The following is a 16,982-nucleotide window of genomic DNA, read 5'->3' as shown; positions in this document are numbered from 1 at the left end:
TGAACTGTGTGGACACCTGGAGGACAGCTGTTCCAAGCTGAGGGAATGGTACATGCAAAGGCCCTGAGGCAAGAGGGTGCCAGACATGATGGGAAGGAGCAGGGAGGCATGGTTGGAGCAGAAAGAGCGAGAAGGACTGGAGTAGTAGCTGATGTGCTCAGAAAAGTAACGGGACAGATCCCGAAGGGCTTTGAACACTGTTGTGATAACTTTGGCTTTTACTCTATGAGATGAGGACCCACTCCAAGGTTGTTGGTTTTTTGTTTTTTAAATGTTTATTTTTGTTTGAGAGCACAAGCTGGGGAGGGACAGAGTGAGGCAGAGAGAGAGGGAGACAGAGGATCCAAAGCAGGCTCTGTGCCAACAACAGACAGCAGACAGCCTGATGCGGGGCTCGAACTCATGAACCTCAAGATCATGACTTGAGCCAAAGTTAGAAGTTTAACCAACTTAGCCACGCAGGCGCCCCACCAGTCTGAGGTTTTAAACAGAGGAGTGATCACTATTTGATTTCAGTTTCTTATAGAAATAATATTGATCGTGAGACAGGTTCCCAGAATAACCCATCAAAGCCTGTTAAGCCCATATTGCCGTTGAACTGAGGGGTGCTAATCGGACTCTGGGAAGCTGAGCTCAGAGCTCGGGATCCAGGAGGTAGGAATCTGATTCATAGCTCAGTTGGGTGACTTTGTGCACGTCAGTCAACAGCTCTGAGGGAGAAATTTTCCCCAGCAGAAAAATAAGCAATACCTGGTCCCTGGCCTTATTTTGAGGACCCTCAAGTACGAATGGAACACAGAAGCATTTTGTAGATTGTAAAACACTATATGCTGGTCAGGAGGGGTGGAGAGAAGAACAGTGGTGTCATTATTATTTCCGGGGAAACTGAGTCCAGGACTTAAGTGAAATGCCCGAATGCAACATTCCCTTTGCCATTACTTCTTATTAAGTAGCCATAGGAATGGGTCCCCCTCCTTCTCTAGCACTGGAGGTCAAGGAGAGGGACAAGGACCCAGCTGGTCTCAGTGGAAGGTGCCAGCTGGGTTCCCAGGTGAGCAGGTGAGCGGTTCCCAGGTGGTAACTTCCAGGGGTTTGTGGACTGAGGCTTCCACGGCTGGTGGGTGCAAGCATCCTGTCTCCCCTCGTGAGGGCCCTGGAGGCCTCCCCTGCTCAGGCTGCCGGGCCGCCGTCGGCTAGCCCCAGACGGCCAACTTCTCCAAATAACCACAGCCCTCTCCTCCTCCCACCAGGCATTCCTCCTACGGAAGGCTTCTGGATGATCACGACTACGGATCCTGGGGAAACTACAACAACCCTCTGTACGACGACTCCTAACGAAGGAACGTGGCTGGGATGAGAAATAACTGTTCTTTATTTATAAGTGCTTTCCCAGTAGAATTAATACAAGTACCTGATGCGCATCGCGCGACAATCTTAAGCCCTGTTTTGTTGGTTTGGTTGTTTTGTTTTCCTCCCTCTCCTCTGGCTGCTGTAACTTCCCCTTTCTGGTACAAAAAGAATCTTTGTTTTAAGGTGAGTGGAGGCTTATCTGCAGCCAAAATGGGCCAGCCTGGAGCCGGAGCCACAGGCCAGACCACCGTGGTGGAGGCTTCTGGACCCACCGCAGGATCCACTGGAAGAGGGACTAAGGGCCAGGGATTGAGTTGTTTTGTGTCGGTGGGGGGGGGGGGGGTTACTTTGGGAGGGACTTTTTGTTTGTGGCATTTCTTATACTTTTATTTAGGAAATTCTATTAAATCTCAGTGAGGGGCAAGGAAATGAGTACTGGGAGGATTTCGCCCCGCAGGTGAGGAAGCAGGGGCTGCTCGGATTCCTTTTTAATCTGTTTTTACCTAGTTGTATCTGACCGGATGCCTGCTTGGCTCTACAAGCTGGATCCCGGCTTCTTCACTGCCTCATTAATGGAAGAGGAAACTAGAAGGTGACCTTGAGGAGGCCAGCAAGCCGAAGGACAGTAGCATGTTGCTGTCAGAGCTCAGCGTGCCCTCTTGTCTGTTCTCCCCTCCAGGCCACCCATCTCTGCTAAGGATGCTCATTCTAGTCGGTTGCGGCTGGGATCGCGGCCCCCAGGCTCTCCGTGGGAGAGGGCTGTGACATGAGTTTACTTATCGGAGAGAAAGGGGGAGCGTGTGTGCGAGTGAGCGTGCGGTGGGGCAGTGGGGGAGGCTGGGAGGGCAGGCTGGGAGCAGACAAGCACTGAGTGCCGCGTTAAGGAAACTAGGAATCGGCCCTCAATAACTAACAGAGTCATCCACTGCTTGGAGGGGCGTCTGGAATCCTTGCTTTATACCCATGAAACAGCTGGTCCACTGCCTTCCGGTCTGTTGGATAATGGCTGTAAACTTTTTTTTTTTTAAGGGTAAAGGCATTAGTCTATATGCAGTTGTTCAGGGAGGCAATTCCATAGGAAACAGACACCATGAGTAATCCGTGCATTCTTCCCATACACTTACCTCACTAATTCTGCCCTTTAATTAATGAGCACTCTTAGGTATACAGTCTTAAGACCCTACAACTTGAATTTTGAGAAGGAACCGATCATGTTTGCAGATATCCATTTATTGCAGGGGTTCTCAACCGGCAGACAATTTTGCGTCCCCCAGGAAACATTTAAAAATGTCTTGTGACATTTTTGAGTGTCACAACTTGGTGTTCCTAGTAGGTAGGGGCCACAGATCCGCTAAACAACCTACAGGGCACGGGCTAGCCCACTGCAACAAAGAATCATCTGGCCCCAAATGTCAATAGTATGGAGAAACCATGAGTTACTGAAATGCCCATCGTTAACAAAACAGGACACTGCCAGAGTAGTAGTATTTTTTCTTTTTAATTAAATGAAACAATCTGTTAAATTGTTATCTAAAAAGTATTTAGTTTGTTGGCTTATGGGTTGTTTTGGCATGCGTGGCTGGCTGTGTATTTCTGTGTGTTCTCTAGATAGCTTTATTTCATGGCTCAAACTCTATCCTCCCGTAATACCTGATGTTAGCAAATGGCATCTCATGTCCTGATTGGAGTGGGAAACTTCCATGGTTTGGGAAACATAAATTGGGCCCTGTTTCAGAATGTGTTCTGTTGTCCCACAGTGTTTTAAAGAACTTGAAATGGGAGCAGTTTTTCTTTCTAAACTCGGACCTGCTGCCATGGCTCTGTTTGGTTTCCAGAAACTTGACCCTCAGGTCAACCTGTCACTCGCTGTGGTCCAGCAAGTACTGACATGAAAACCATTGTTGCCACGCTATTCACAGTTGCCAGGAGGGTTCCACTTTCCACAGCCTGCCATCCCACACTCTGCAAAGAAATTATTCTTCTTATTAACAATTTAATGTTTATTTCATTTTTGAGAGAGAGAGAGAGAGACAGAGCGTGAGCACGTGAAGGGCAGAGACACAGAACTCGAAGCAGGATCCAGGCTCTGAGCTGTCAGCACAGAGCCCGATGCGGGGCTCGAACTCACGAACCGTGAGATCATGACCTGAGCCGAAGTTGGATGCTCAACCGACTGAGCCACACAGACGCCCCTACGAAGAAATTATTCTTAAATTCCTTCCATATCAAAGGAGAATGAGCAACCCCCAGAGGTATTTTACAATAGGACTAGGTAATGAGAAGTAGAGTGCCAAGAATTCTGATATCTCTGATTAAAAAAAAAAAAAAGTGGACATTCTCAGAAAAACGGCCAGGGATGACCAATGGTGCCCCCTCTGGCCGTGATGGGCCTGAATAGTTGTCTCTCTTCCCTACTGTCATGCCCTTTATAAAGCCTAGAGGCTCTCAGTTTAGCAAAGGATAATTCAGTAAAAACAGGATATCCCTTTTATTTTCTCCCTCAGCCACAAACATTTTGACAAAATGTCCATGAGACACCTTCAAAGCGGTGCTCTTCTGGATAAATACTGGGTCAGTCATTATGCTGGGTCAGAGGGACCAACCTCTTCCCAGGAAAAGCTGGCCAGTTATGAACCACGGACTCAGTAACATCTGTCCTAACCAAAGTCTTCTGTTGTTCAAGAGCGATTGGTGGGTTTGTTGCTCCTGTTACTTTCCAAATCCTTATGGCAAAGGGAGAGATCTGGACCTCAGGAAGATCTGTTCGGCAAGGTGACAGCTTCCCATAAAAACTCGAACACTCTGTGTTATGTCAGTATAAACTACCATAGGTTGAACCTTATTTTGCCAAGTGCATTTTTTTTCTGAGTTGGCCAAAGAATTTGAACAACTATATTCAACATAGGTTGCTTAACACACACACACACACACACACACCCCTGAAATACATGCTGATAATTGACGCCTAGACATCAGAGAGTCTGTTCAGGTCTACCCAAGGGAAATAGCTTCAGGGGATCTAAAGCAACCACATTCCTTCCAGGAATAGGACTAGGTCAATAAAGCTCAGAATGTCAGAGCAGGAGGGAGGCAAGCAGCCTCTTCGAAACCACAGATTGCAAATGATGAACAGTGGGATCCAACTTTGTCTTCTTTTCTCCTGGCCCCAGTGAAGTCTCTTGCCCTCCCTGGATGTCTGTCTTCATTTCTTAAATGAGGGTGTTGCTTTCATATTGACCTCACCCCACACTACCTCACAAACGTGTTGTGAGGATTAATGAAACGATGTCTAGTGTTTTCAGTTTCTGGAGAAAAGATATTTATGGACATTTAAAGTATTATGCAGATATATATAAGGGATCTCAGTTTCAGTTTCTTGTTTGTTGTGATACTGGTGTGTTATTTTCACTTACATCTATCAAGCAACAGCTGTTGTAGCCACATCAGGCAGCTGTCATAGCTATGAGCTACCCCCCGTGCTGCTGACTGACTGCAGGGTTAGCTGTGCCCAGGACCAGAATGATTTCTGTCTCCAAATGAAAAGATGTCCCAGGACATAGGTCTCCCGGACTACTGAGTTAGGATCCAGGAGGTTAGGGTAACACAGTATAGATACCTGAGCACTAACAGCAGTAGACCTCTGGCCTTCACCACCCCGAAGTTGTTCTGGGTTCTTTACGGAGTCGATTCTGGTTTGAAGTCATCTGCCCTTTGTCTTGCTTGCAAGGGTGCATGGTTCAAACCCTCACGGGTGGGAAATGAATTTTGCAACTAGGCCGTGTTGATTTGCACGTTGATTCACTGATTCACCTTCTTTGCCTTTAACCTCCTTTTGGCAAATGAATGTACCATTTCAACTTTGATTTTAAAGCATTAGTTGATACTGGTAATAGTGCTAACCAGAAGACCCATGCCAGCTTGCTTTCTTGGGGTGAGTTAGCCAACATCACTTAAAAGATGGAAAGATGTGCAACTTCTTTGATATTTGATGTCATTGTACCTACATTTGTTGTAAGACATATTGCATACTAATTATATCAATTAAAGTTGTTAAAAGCCTGCATCTGACAGTAGTGATTCACATTTTGATATGTTTTGTTATTCAAGCCATTGAGTCGCTCTGCTCATGTTAAGTAGCCTTGACTTGTTCTTAAAGAAAATTTACCCCACATCAATAAATAGCATTTTCTGCACGGCAGGAAGGCTTCTCTGATCTTGAAACAGAATTGAAGAGTGTCAGAAACGAAACTTTCTAAGGAGTGATTTTGCTCTTAACAATACACCACGTCTTAGAAAGTAGATGTAAGAATAAACACTTTGATTCAGTAAGTAGGCAGTGAGACAAACTCAGGTCTTATTAAGGCATATTTGACATCAGCAAGTACATTTGATGCTTGCTGGCTCTCCTTCAAAAAATTAAGTCCATCATACCCATCCTGACAGTTAAATAGCAAGCAATTTCAATCATTCAGAATAGACCATCAACCCTCAGAAGCTAACCAAAGATTATTCTGATTCTGAGGAGAAGAACGGCAACAAGATGCATGCACTTTGCAACACAGGAGAGGAACGGAGCCACCTGTAAGCTAGAGCAAGTCGATTTGATGATGTGAAACTTAAGGTCAGATTTCATAAGGTTAGGTGCCTGGTTTCCAGTGGCACGACGTGGAGGGTTGACTGGGAAGAGTCTAGATGAAAAAACAGGACCAGACATCAAACAGACCCTTTCCTGTTGATTCGGCCATTTTTTTTGAGGCCCTCCATGGGCACAAAAGCAAGTAACCAGTCCATGATTCCAACCAAGCTTGTCTGAACAGAATCAGTCAGAAAGCACTTTGAACGTGCATGGAAAGAAACGGCCTAACGGGTGGTGTTTACATATTATGAGTTATTGGGTCCCCATCAATATATTTTCCTATATGATAGCTTTTCCAAGTCAGATCATAACATGTTTCAAGTCTTTAGTAAGCTGTCTGTGATGTTTTACCCTCCTAAAATTCAGTAGTGCTCACCCAGCTCACCAATAGCTGCTATATTTTGATGTTTGTCAGAAAGCATTGAGTCATAAATGACCATCGAAAAGCAATGATCAAATTGGGAAAATGCCTGTAAGCAGTACGGTCTCTTCTTTTAAAGTACCTAATCTATGACAAGTACAGAATGGACTCCATTTACAGCACTAAAGCAGCATTAATCCGTTGGAGGCAAGAAGTGTATTGTGTTCCTATTTTAAGCAAGATACTGAATATTTACTATAAAACAGAAGGAACGTAGTATCCATTAGGAACTTTGGGTACCTGTGGGCATTGTCTAATGTAATCCTTGAATCAACTCAGTGATCACTACACTCTCTCCATCTTACAGATGTGGAAACTGAGGTGCCAGGATACTCCATTCACTCACGCATGTACGGACTCCTTCCATGTACTCCGCAATGAATAAGATGGCCCCTGCTTGCCAAATATTTACAGTTTAGTAAGTGGCAGAAGTGGAATTCAAACTAGGTCGGTGTGTTGCCAGAGCCGTTGGTTATTTTCCACTCAAGGGGCTGGTTTCCGATCTAAATATAACCCAGCTCTTAAGACTCTCACACCTTCTACTAAAATGGGCCCTTCCCCGTCTTGTGAGGTACCCCCCTCAGCTATTTTAGGTGATCTGGAGGGGGTCTGGCATGCAGCCCAGAGAAAGCCCAGTCAGGTCCCAAGCACATGTCCCCTGCCAGGCACTGTCACCTTTCTGCCAATTCATGCTGCCCTGCTGGGCTGTGTTCTCTGCCAAGGAAGAGACTGCCTCTACTTACCCCCTTCTGTCAGAGCACAAACACTGGCCCGACTGTCTCCCAGAGTTTAGTGAAGAACCCCCCTCTTAGCTTCCACTTGAAGCCACCCCGCTCTCCGTAGGAGACAAGCGTGAATCCCCAGCAGCATGGACTAGAAATTCTACCCTCAGAATGTCTTCCCCTTTTGCCCTCTTGTTCCATTATGTCACTGACTTGTCTTTCCTTGGTATCATCATCATAATGGCTTATTCTCACCTAACACTTACGGTGAGCCAGATACTGTTCCAAGTACTTTACGTGGGTTAACATCCCAAGGGGGTAGATCTTATTAATACAGTATTCCCATGGTACTGATGAGAAAACTAAGGGCCAAAGGTGTCGAAACTTGCCCAAGGTCACACAGCTGGTAAGATGTGGAACAGAATTCTGGTGCCAACCGTCAGACTCCAGAGTCCATGCTCTTGACCGCTTCCACAGAGCCCTCACTCCGTGCCCGAGTTTCCTGCACATACACTCAGCCAGACATCCGTGTTTGAATCCAGTGTGGCCAAGGCCGGGCACCCGCTGCAGAAGCAAGGCCCCTACCTGAAGAGAGGCTTCTAGAGTCACCACAGGGGCCCCCTCGTAGGGCACCTGGCCTGGCAGACTCTGGACTCCCTCTGTCAAGATTCTGGTCCTTCCAGACAAGGTCACCCACCTGACAACCTCCAGCTCAACAGCAGGGGACTCCGGGCTGACCCTTCTCTTGTCACGAGGCCCACACAGTAGCTGTGGTGAGACAGTGCAGAGCACTCCTGTTCTCCCACTAGCCGTGTCTGCCTCGGCACTTGGACAGAACTCACCACAGCAATCACTGCTGGGCAAAGTGCTGAAAAGCTCAAGCCCGACAGAAGCCAGGGGCCGTCGGGTGGTGTGAGAGACAAATGCTCACCCCTGGCCCCCATGCCAGGACACTGAGACCTGCCACAGGCGTTCATCGGGGAAAACAACAAACACTTCCCCGTGCATTCCTGGAATATATAAGAACATCTGAACACAAAGCTAAGGATTTCACATAGAAATCAGTCTCGCACAAACTTTTTAAGAGCAGGAAGAGAAACGGGTAGGGGAGCCATAGCAGGTAACTGCTGAAATTCTTGGGTCTCTGGGAGGCTGCCACTGTCTCAGGCTCCAGCAGTGAGGCAGGGGGTTCTTAAGAGCTCACTGGGGAGCCCCAGCTACCCCCACACCTGCCAGCAATGGTCTGGAGAATGACTTTCCCTTTTTTCCATCTTTCCTATCTCATGTGAGAACGTCTTATGGACAAGCTCTAGCCAGAACCCTGTAGGAAAGGGAACTGAAAGAAATGGGTTCCCAGCTTCCCCTCTGTCCTGCAAAGGAGACCTTAGACAAGGTGGTGAGGATACTGAGCTGAAAATAAGTGAGCACAGTCCACCCTTCTTACCCCAGATTACAACTTCCCTCAAGAGGAGAGTAACAACATCATTTTATCCCTAAGGTGATGCAACTGTCTCTTACACACTCACCTGCCCCCTAAAAAGAAAGACACAGTATTCCATGTGTGACTTGAGCTCTGGGAACATTTACTCCTAGTCCAGATGCAATCTTCCTTTGATAGCCAATGACTTATATGCCAACTTATACGATTAACCACTTGATATTGGATAAGGGGCGGGGGCGGTGAGGAGGGAGAGAGGAGGAACTGATGAATACAAATAACAAATAGGTTGTAGGTAGATTAGACAAATAGAGAGATAGGCAGATACAGAGATATATCAAGCTGAGGAAGAGAATAACACATAGTTACAAAAGACTTCCTTTCTGCAACTGATCACTAGACCTTGTTGGCACTGAGAACTTTCTTCTTCCACTAGCCTTTGCATGTTCTTTTACCCTAACATCTCATGTTTTAGCCAATGTCTTGTCTGGTCATGGGTCTTTACATGGCAGGGTGACTCAAACTTTCTGCGAAAATGTGAGTAAAGCTTGGGGACTGGAAAAGAAAGGGTGCGACTGAACTGGACCCTACAAACAAATGAACGTGAGAGAGAGAGATGCCTATGTGGTCCATAAGTGCCAAATACTCTCCCTTCCCTACTTTCCTTGCTCTTTTCTCTCTCCACCCCCACCTCACCCACACACACACCAAACAAACAAACAAAAAATAGGGTAGAGAAGCGGTTCAAAACCATTGTCAACACTTAGGTCACTGCATGCAAGAGCCCTGGGTCATTCCACACCCCCCATCCACCCACCAACTCCTCCCTGCCCTTCATCTCTGCTTGGGGTCTTCTGAGGAGAATAATGCATTCTTCAGAAAGCCAGAACTTGATAAAAACATCTGCTAGGAAGAGAGGGGGAAAGTAAGAGCGAGATTTCCTTTCAAAGTTCCACCGGCCATTCCTCCCTCCACATCCCACCAACAAGCCCCCTCCTTCATCTCCCCTTGTGAGGAAACACCTGGCTGCAGATGGTCTTGCTGAACCATGATAACAAGTTCTGGAGCCGATACGCGATGAAATGAAATACATTTAACTTACAGGATGAATAATCCCCGATGGCAATTAATCTCCAGTCCTGAGGCCCGGGGGCTGCATGAGGGGCTGTGCTCTCTCCTTCAGAACATTCATTTCTGGAAAGCAGCCAAGTTCACTAAGCAGCCCTAATCATGGGGCACAGCCTGGGAACTTTTGCCTTTGCCTCCACCCTCCAAGGGTTCCCAGCAATACCTGGCTGTTGGCCTCCTCTCCTCTATAATGGAGAGGCTGGATTTTACGTCTGTCTCCCCTAGGCCAGTTTCAATGCCCCCATGAGTTCAGGTAAATTCTTGAACTAGCTCCTGGGGGCTGGACATCCTGAGCTATCCAGGGAGCTGACAGGTGGCTCTTCAAGGAAAAAAAAAAAAAAAAAGTAAAATCACTCTTTCCTAGCCTCTATAATCTCCTGGAAATGAGGCAGCTGGTTCCCTGTGGAATAACAGGCTCTCAATCCAGCCAGAGTCAAAACCATCGACACAAGAGAACGGGTAGGCTAGAAATTCTGCCCCACTTTGTATCCTTTCCCCTCGGTTCCTTCTCTGTGCTTAGGACACTAGCTGTAAGAGGAGAGGGGGCCGTGGGAAACCCAGGCTGCTACCTGGTAGAGGCATATGGGACTAGAGATCAACAGAGAAGCAGTTGTTCATTGAGAGCCTCACTGTTTGGTCCATTAAAGTTCCCGTGGATTCCACTAAGGAATAGCCTGTGGTGGAACTGTAGCATTGGAAGCAAAAATTTCATTCATTCACCACTCAACAAACAGTATTCGTGTATACATTCTAGATGTATAAACAAATGAAACAAGACATGATCTCTAAAATAATACTCATCCTCAAAATGCTTTCAATCTAATAATAAAAACAGTGACTCCACGCAGAGTGATGGGTACCTTGGTAATGTACAGGGTACTCTGGGAGCGCAGAACAGGATGTAGTAGAAAGATCTGAAAGTGTCCTGACAAGTTTGGTTTCATCTTCCTCATTCCCAGAGATCTCTCTGATCCTCAGTCCCCTACCATCTGCCTAATGAATTTCCTGGACCTGAACTTGCCCTCTGGGCTGTTCCTTTGAAGATCCATCCTTTACCATTAGTCCAAGATTTTATCTTAGAAATCTTACTTGCTTTTTCTAACTGACCCATTTGAGCCAAGGGTACTGGCTTCTCCCCAACCTGGACACGCCCAGATCAGCCCGTGCTTCCAGTGTTTGTCATGGCCCAGTGATGCCTCGGGCTGGAACTCGGTAAGTATTGTATCTCTCACTGCAGAAAGCAAGCCGGAGAGTGAGGAGGGGGCAGGGAGAGAGAATGTCATCCTATCCTCATCTTGCCACAATTTCCTACAGTAAAAATTCGCTAAGGTTCACCAAGGAGTTTAACTGGCCTTCCTGACTGTGTCGTCTGATGGAAGAGAGGAGGACAGAAGGGACATGGCCTGTGTTGAATGCCTGTTAGGTGCCTACATGGTGAGGAAGGGTTTTTTAGAGACCAGAAAATTGAGGCTCAGAAAGGTTAAGTGAACTTCCCATGGTGACAGAGCTAATAAGAGGCAGAATCTTGATTTCAGCTCTGGACCTTCTTATTCCCAAGTCCATGTTCTATCTAGATGATGGTGCTTCTCAAACTTTAATGTGTACACAAATCACTGCGGGGGGGGGGGTTCATTAAAATGAAGCTTCGGGGGTGCCTGGGTGGCTCAGTCGGTTAAGCTTCCGACTTCAGCTCAGGTCATGATCTCATGGTTGGTTTGTGGGTTCCGGCCCTGCTTCAGGCTCTGTGCTGACAGCTCAGAGCCTGGAGCCTGCTTTGGATTCTATGACTCTCTCTCTCTCTTTCTGCCCCTCCCCTGCTTGCACTCTCTCTCTCTCAAAAATAAATAAATAAAGTCTATTAAAAAATGCAGCTTCTGATTCACAGGTCGGGGAGAAGGGGTGAGAATCTGCATTTGTAATAAGCTCCAGGTGGTGCTGATGCTAGGGGTTCCCCGCTGCCCCCTGATGTTGAGCAGTAAGGCAGTGGAAGAAGCAGCTTTCTACTCATAATCCCAGGTAGACCCCAAGGGCCCGACAGGGAGCCATTCTCAATAGGGCCAATACCACTGCCCCTTACCCACGGGTAGCAATGTGTGGCAGCATATTTGGGTTTTGTTTTCTGCTTGTTGCCATGACTGGTGCAGTTACCAGCATTTCGTATCTGGGAGTAAAGGATGCTGGAAATCCTTCAGTGGATGAAATCACCCACAGTTGATTTTCTTGGGACAGCCCTACATGATACAGACTGCCTCACCTAAAATTTTCCTAGCATCTTCATCAAGGAACCCTGAACAGCAGCTGGGGGTGTGCACACTACTGTCAGGTGCCATCCCTTTGGCTGCCTCATCTCCATTACTTGTTCTCCGTCATTGGAAACATCAGCGCTGCCCTCCGGCTGCTCTACTCCACACTGTTAGCACCGACAACTGCCCTACAGGAGATCACTGCACACGCATGAGTGCATATTGACGTCCCGCTTCCTCGAACTCCAGCGTTGCAACAGAAAGGACGATCCAGGACGGGCCTAATCAGAGAGAGGTATGTTCACATATTGTCTGGCACCCCTAAAGAGCCCAGGGATGCTGCTGTTACACAAACGTGGGCATCTTTAGAAGGCACGCTGGCCAGCTAATAAATGCATATGTTGCACTCCACGACAATTTTGAAGGGTATATACTGAGAAAATGAGAGAGGAGCTGACATCTGCTAAGCCTCTGCTCTTTGCCAGGAAATGGACAGATGCTTTACGAATGTTGTTTCACTGCAGCCGTGGCATGGATTAGACACAACAAACTCAGACTCTAGAGCTAGAGTGTCTGGGTTTGAATCTCACCTCGGCTAATTACCAGTTGTATTGCCTTGAAGACAATATTTAACCTCTCACGTCCTCAGTTTCTTCATCTGTAAAATGGGGGTCAGAATGGTATATGCCTCGTGGGCCTATTATGAAAGTTAAATAAATTAATACCTGAAGACCACACAGCACGGATCAAAGACTATAAAAGCATATGTTTGCTAAATATGATAGCCATATAAGTGAGTTTTCCATATTTTACCGAGGAGGAAAAGGAGGCTTACTCAAGTTCACATACCTACACTATGGTACAATCCGTCTGATCAATCGTAATAAAAACTAATATCCAGTGAGAACTTATCATGTATGAGACACTATCCTAAGTGGTTTACTAGCATCAACTCAATTAATCCCCACAACCACCCGAAAAGATAGGTAGTCTGAGGAAGCTGACTTTCCTGAGGGTACGTATTTGGTTAGTGGTGAATCCGGGAAGCCCTGGGAATTGGCTCTGAAGCCTGGGTGCCACAGCTCCAAATTTCATGCTTTGCCCAGCTCCTCACTTACCCCTGTGGTCATTTACAGTACCCAGCACTGAGCTAGACTTCTTTGGGATAAAACAAAGTAAAAGTCACGATAATTACTTTCAAGTTAGTAATTCAATGCTATTATCTTCATCTTCTTGTAGGATAGGTTGTTGGCAAAAGCAGCATATGAAAATAGACCTGCAGCTACATCTCAGTTCTGTCAATCACACACTTTAAAGACCCCAGGCATGTTACCTAATCTTCCTGAGCCTCAGATTCCTCACCTAAGAAAAAAAAAGTGTAAATGGCAATCATTTCTTGGCAATCGTGTTTATAAAGACTAAATAAGATCCTTTATGTGTAGCGCTCAAAAACCATTACCCCCATCTCTGCTCTTCCCCTTCTGTGTCTCAGAAGGAATGACAAACTGGAATTAGAAATGCAGATATGACTGACCCATGATATACAATAAAGTCTCTGGATGACAGCTAAGAGTCCCATGTTGCCTCTTGAATTGGAGTTTTATTCCCAAAAATCTATTTCATATAATTAAAATGCCAAATACTAATCATAAAAAGTAAAATCCCTCACTTTGGATACCCACTTTGACAGATACCTATTTAATATATAAAACCAAACACGTATCATAAATCTATATTTGAAATTATCGGGGGGGGGGGGTGCATAAGCTAACTGGTTCCTGAAAATGTGAGTCCAGCAAAATGTGGACCAAAGGTGCCTCGTTTCCAGGTAGGTATCTTTATAATCAGCATCAACAGCTGTCATTGCTCTAGGGACCCTGCCAAGGTTCAATATCCGGTTCACTTGGGGCAAAATTTTCCATTGATGAGTTAATGAGCATGAACGGTCAATTCTCAGGGAGGAGTTCCAAAGGTAACTTCTCTTACAGTATCTCCGGCTCCTTTTTCAAAAACATGAAACACCATCTTGCTCAGTCATCTTCATCTTCAAAGATGTCCGCCAACTACTCCAGAGCAACCTTCCATCCCTTAGATCAGCTCTTCCAGCTTCCCCTGAAATCCAAAATTTGCCAGCCAGTTATCATCCTCCTGAATGATTAAGCCATCCTTTACATCACTTATTTCCTCTTCTCAATGGTTTCCCAAGCTCTGTCTGTAAGAGTTTTAAAAGGTGGCGACCAATACCTATTAATAAGCCAAGAATTTATAGCTTAGTTGAAGAGCATGCTCTTTAGCCAATCATGAATTCACATCACCAAGAGCTTTTTTCACCTTTAAAACCGGCACACCATATTGTCATCACTAATTATTTGCATTGACTGAAGGCTATTCTAAAAGCACATCAGCTTCAGCTATTACGTATGCATAAATACAAAATTTGCTCAGTATGGTTAAAGCGTTACTTATGATAAGTCTGTAAAGACTGCACTTCTCAAGTTAAGCCATCCCAAGTCAGGTGGTGTCTGTTTCCAAATATTCCCTTAATTACATCTGATGTCTTTGCTCAAAAGGGGGATTCTGGTCTGTTAACTAATCCTACTAACATCACCTCTCTCTGAGCTGGAAAAAGATGAGTTATTTTTGGAAGTAGGTAATTCCGTGTCCCAGAGATGAAGTTCTTTGCATAATCAGGTTTTTAAATGTCAGTAGCAGTTTGGAGCATTATTAAAGTATTTCTGGCTTCTGAAAAGGTTTCCAAATACCCTTACATGTGTTTAATCTTTCAAAATGAAGTCAGATAAAAGTTGAAGTTTTTGTCAGTCTGAAGGGGATCCCAGTACAGGGCCATGGATGCTGAGTGCTATGTCTGCACATTTTGTCCTGAAATACGTATCCCTGTATCCAGAAAAAATAGCCCAGCCTTGGAAAATTTGAAGTCACAAGCTTGAAAAGCTTAAACAAACAAAGAGAAGTCATGAAGTATGTTTACGGGCCTCTAATAAAAAACCCATTTATATTTAGCATATTTCCAACCTAGTTTTATGAATTGGCTCTTCTAGGAATTTGGGAGATTGGAGGACAGGACAGTGTCTTATTTGATGGTAGAAAATACCAGCATACTTCAAAACCTCCTGCTGTGCACCATGTAAAAGAAGTATGAAAGGCAAAAAGAAATGGCCATTGGTCTGGATGACATGTAAAGACCGGATCCAACCATCTTCATGACTCAGACATTTTAAGATTATTTTCAACCTTGTTAGTAATTTTTAAAATTCTACATAAAGCCAGTGCACCTTTTTGCATAATAAATTTAGACCACAAAAACTGAATCCCCAACTTTAAACACCCCAAGGTATCCAATAGCAGAAATTTTGTGATGAACCGTTATTGCATATATTTCTAGCAGGATATAGCTTGGCACCAACCTTCTGTCACAGGTCATAAACCCCAAAATTATGCTCCAAGACAGAGATTTGTGTACAAAAGGTTTACTGGGGGATTATTTACATAGAGATCAACACCTGAGAGAGAAAGAAGGAAGCAGGGCTGGGCAGAGGGTGTATTGGAATTACGATACCATTGCGGCAAAGGTCTCAGCCAATCCTACAGGGAATTCTGGGGCTGAAATGACCCTGCAGAGGGGTCTCAAATTGGGGTATTAATTGCAGGTTCCCTTCTGCATAACTTTAGGCAAGACAGCTCTCTCCAGCCTATAGAAAGTTCCAGAAGAGGAACTCAGCTGAGAGCTATCTGCCACCAACACTCCTACCAGGTGGAGGAATGAATGAACTGACCTGGCGGGGGATCTGGGTGACACACAATGGCATCCTTTGTAGACAACTCCTCGCTCCACTTGGATCCACTAGCTTCATACAGCAAATCCTGAGAGAAGCTCCTCCAATATTCTGTTTGGTCTCTCCTCCTGGGAGAATCTCACAGGAGGAAGCTTAGTAGGAAAAACTACCATCCCTGCCATTGCACTGGATCTTGAGGCAGTAACAAACTCACCCTGCCTGTCCTCCACCATCTATTCTAGAGTCTCTTTGCCCTCAACTAACACCTCTGCTGGTCTAGGTGGCTAGGCTGCTGAGATGACACAGACACTTATTTTCTGAATAAGAGAGGCAATGGGCCACTTGTCGCCATGACCTTCCCAGGAGGTGGTTATATAGCAAAGGAGGTGAGCAGTAGGCACATGACCATGATATCTTGGTCCCATCATATGCGCCCCCATCCACAGGCTGCTGGACTGACCACTGCTGCCACACTTAATCATCAGAATTGGGTAGTTACCGAGAGCAGTCAAAGTGGATCACCTGAATGCCAAATATATACTTCCCTGACCCCTAGTGTGGAACAGCAGCTCTACCTCTGCCTGATGATCAGGGTCAATTATTCCTGCCGGTATGGTGACTACTTTCCTTGCCTGCTGGCCTCTTAAGACAAGATCTTTGACGTAACCAAGTGCTTAATCCTATTATTACTTTAATAGGATCTTGCTGTTTTCTTTAGTGGACCAATCACCCCTCTAAGAACCAAGATGATTAAGTGTCTGAATTCACTGTTGTGAGGAAGGGAAGCTCAGACTCTCTAATGGGGCCATTGGATGAAATGGTAAGCAGGGTCACTGCTATTTTCACCCCTTGCTTCCTGGATCCATGACTTCTACATCTTAAAACACAGCAGCGTATAATATTTAATGATTTAGGTGTATACCACATCTTCAAGGAGAGTATTTCCTCTGCACAGGGCATCCTCTCAAAGATGGCACATGAGCTAGACCTTCAACAGACTTTTCCAGTGCTCTGGTCAGTCCAGCAGCCTGTGGATGGGGGCGCATATGATGGAACCATAGATAACATGGTCATGTGCCTACTGCTCACCTCCTTTGCTATATAATGGGTCTCTTGGTCCCATACAATTTTATGTGGGATCCCATGTTTATGGATCAAACTTTTTCTAAGCCCTTGGTCTGTGGTGCTCGCTAAGGTACTGTAGGCAGAAAAGGCAAATGCATATTTGGAAGAAGCATCAAACCCATTAC

The 16,982-nt window shown here is 45.6% G+C and overlaps 1 protein-coding gene across 1 annotated transcript in view; it reads left to right on the top strand.

Moving 5' to 3' along the window:
* The window catches only part of PARM1 (prostate androgen-regulated mucin-like protein 1), a 112,935-nt gene extending 107,522 nt beyond the window's left edge, over positions 1-5,413 (top strand). Inside the window, exon 4 of the mRNA XM_043572470.1 lies at positions 1,251-5,413. Coding sequence (XP_043428405.1) covers positions 1,251-1,335 — 85 coding nt within the window. The 3' untranslated portion in view covers positions 1,336-5,413. The remainder of the gene's footprint in view (positions 1-1,250) is intronic.
* The last annotated feature ends 11,569 nt before the right edge of the window (positions 5,414-16,982 follow it).

Source organism: Prionailurus bengalensis, chromosome B1 (assembly GCF_016509475.1).
Source record: "Prionailurus bengalensis isolate Pbe53 chromosome B1, Fcat_Pben_1.1_paternal_pri, whole genome shotgun sequence".
Taxonomy (NCBI): Eukaryota; Metazoa; Chordata; class Mammalia; order Carnivora; family Felidae; genus Prionailurus; species Prionailurus bengalensis.
The sequence above is the reverse complement of the archived record's forward strand: the minus strand, read 5'-3'. Positions and strand labels throughout refer to the sequence as shown.